Source organism: Carlito syrichta, unplaced genomic scaffold (assembly GCF_000164805.1).
Source record: "Carlito syrichta isolate Samal-C Ts95f unplaced genomic scaffold, Tarsius_syrichta-2.0.1 Scaffold135908, whole genome shotgun sequence".
Classification (NCBI taxonomy): Eukaryota; Metazoa; Chordata; class Mammalia; order Primates; family Tarsiidae; genus Carlito; species Carlito syrichta.
In genome coordinates, this window is record NW_007080004.1 from 32,955 (window position 1) to 35,278 (window position 2,324).

Consider the following 2,324-nt stretch of genomic DNA (forward strand, 5'->3'; position numbering starts at 1 on the left):
CTCTACCCGCCCCCACCCCCCACCCAGTCCTAGCCCAGTGATTGGATTTGAATTAGCCAGGAGCTGCCCTCTCAGGCAGAGGTATGCTTTGAACTCGGAGGCATACTCATGTGTACAGAGCTACAGTCCCACCGTGCGTTCACTACAGCGGGAGACTGCAGCACCCGCAAGCAGCTGGCACCACCATTTACTTCCCCAGCCCTGCCGGCCTCTGAGATCACAGCTTTCTTAGTCCTTCATGAATGCTTTGCTTTTCTATTCCACTGAAAGGCTATAGGCCTTGAATCTGCTGATGTTGTCCAGCAGTGGGGGGGGAGAGGGAGTCCTCTCTAGGTATGAGTGTGGCTGCCTTTCTCCCCCAGGCTATCATCTGGGTATGTCTCTGCCTGGCTCGGGCCACTCCCCACTAAGAGCCTTCGCTCACAAGTTACCCGCGCAGAAATCATCCTCACATCCTATCCCAGCCTCTCCTTCCCCGTGGTCACACAGGCTGAGCTCCGAGGGCAGGAGGCCAGCTCTCGGGCCCCACTCCGATACCAGGGCTTCTGCAGACACCCAGGGGAGACTTCTCTTATGGAGGCCCCATCTGCCAGCCTCCTGAGGCAGAGAGAGCAAGGCCAGGCATGGAGGCTTGGGAGGCTGATAAGTCTGGGCTCTGCCTCCTACAGATGAGGCTGAAACATAGGTGACTTGCTCAAAATCACAATGCTCAAGCAATCTGGAGCCAAGGTCTGATCCAGCCATGTCCACCTCCAGGCCTAGACTACTCTCTTTAGCATAACAAGGAAATTTCTGCCCAGCACAATGGCTCATGCCTGTAATCCCAGCACTCTGGGAGGCCGAGGTAGGAGGACTGTTTGAGCACAAGAGCTGGAGATCAGCCTGAGCAACATAGCAGGATCCCATGTGTACAAAAAAGAAAAAAGAAAATTAGCCAGGCCTGGTAGCTCATGCCTGGAGTTCCAGCTACTCAGGAGCATCGCTTGAGCCAAGGAATATGAAGTTACAATGAGCCATGATTGCACCACTACACTCCAGTCTGGGCAACAGAGCAAGACCCTGTGTCTAAAAAGAAAATTAAAAGGGCCAGGTATGGTGGCTCACACCTATAATCCCAGCACTTTGGGAGGCCAAGGTGAGAGGATTGCTTGAACTCATGGGTTCAAGAACAGCCTGGGAATCTTGGCAAGACTTCATCTCTACAATAAATCAAAAATATTAGCCGGGCATGGTGCATGCCTATAGTTCCAGCTACTTGGAAGGCTGAGATAGAAGGATCACCTGAGCTCAGCAGGTCGAGTCTGCGGTGACTGTGAGCGTGCCACTGCGCTCTAGCCTTGGGTGACAGAGTGAGACTTCAACTCAAAAAAAAAAAAAGAAAATTAAAAAGAAACTCCATGGCACTATACAGAGACAAGTCAGAGCCTAAGACCTGTGTGGGTGATACACACATAGCAGTAGCTACTGTTAGCAGGATTCACACTGTGATACCTCTTGGGGTGTCCATGCAGATGGTCTGTGGACTCATCAAGGATACCCACTTAGGAGATGAAGAAACTGAGGCCTAGAGAGGTGGTGTACTTGTCCAAGGACACACACAGAGCGAGCCACAGGGCTGACCTGAGCTGCACGAGGGCCTGTGGTTCCACCCCCCCCAGTGAGGGCACCTGTGAGAGTTGGGGGCCCAGGCTGACCTTGACATCCTGCTCCAGACCCCGGATAAGCTCGCCATCCACCTGACCGGTCTGGGCGGCACGGAGGCTGCGGCGCTCAGCTTTGCGCAGCCGGTACTGCAAGATACGGCAGGTCTTGCTGGCCTGGTCCAGCTGCTGGCGCAGCTCCTGCAGCTGGTACACATCTTCCTCCATGTACACATCCCTCATCTCCAGCATCTCTGCCCGCAGCTCCTCAATCTCGTCCTGGAAAGAGAGGTACCGTCAGATCCCCGGGTGCCACAGCAGCAGTCAGTGTGTTGAGGACTGGCCACACCCAGTGCTGAATGAGGCACCCAGGGCCTGGAGGCATTAGTAGACTGAAACACTTGAATTCCCAGAATCTGTGGATGTTACCTCACACAGTAAAAGGGACTCTGCAGGTGGGATGGAGGATTTGAGACAGTCCTGGATTATCTAGGCGACCTAATGCAATCACAAGGACCCTTGTAGGAGGAAGGCAGGTGGAAGGGGACATGACCGATGCAGAGGCTGGAGTGAGGTGCTCTGAAGACAGGAGGGGAGCCGAGGAGGATGGGCGGCCCCAGAAGATGGAGAGGTGGGGGAAGGACTGAGCCCTGCTAGCACCTCGATTTTCAGACTTCTAGAACT

General features: G+C 54.3%; 1 protein-coding gene across 1 annotated transcript in view; it reads right to left on the reverse strand.

The window, feature by feature from the left end:
- The window catches only part of SOGA1 (suppressor of glucose, autophagy associated 1), a 34,404-nt gene extending 32,491 nt beyond the window's left edge, over nt 1-1,913 (reverse strand). Inside the window, exon 1 of the mRNA XM_008049664.2 lies at nt 1,695-1,913. Coding sequence (XP_008047855.2) covers nt 1,695-1,892 — 198 coding nt within the window. The 5' untranslated portion in view covers nt 1,893-1,913. The remainder of the gene's footprint in view (nt 1-1,694) is intronic.
- Nucleotides 1,914-2,324: the final 411 nt, after the last annotated feature.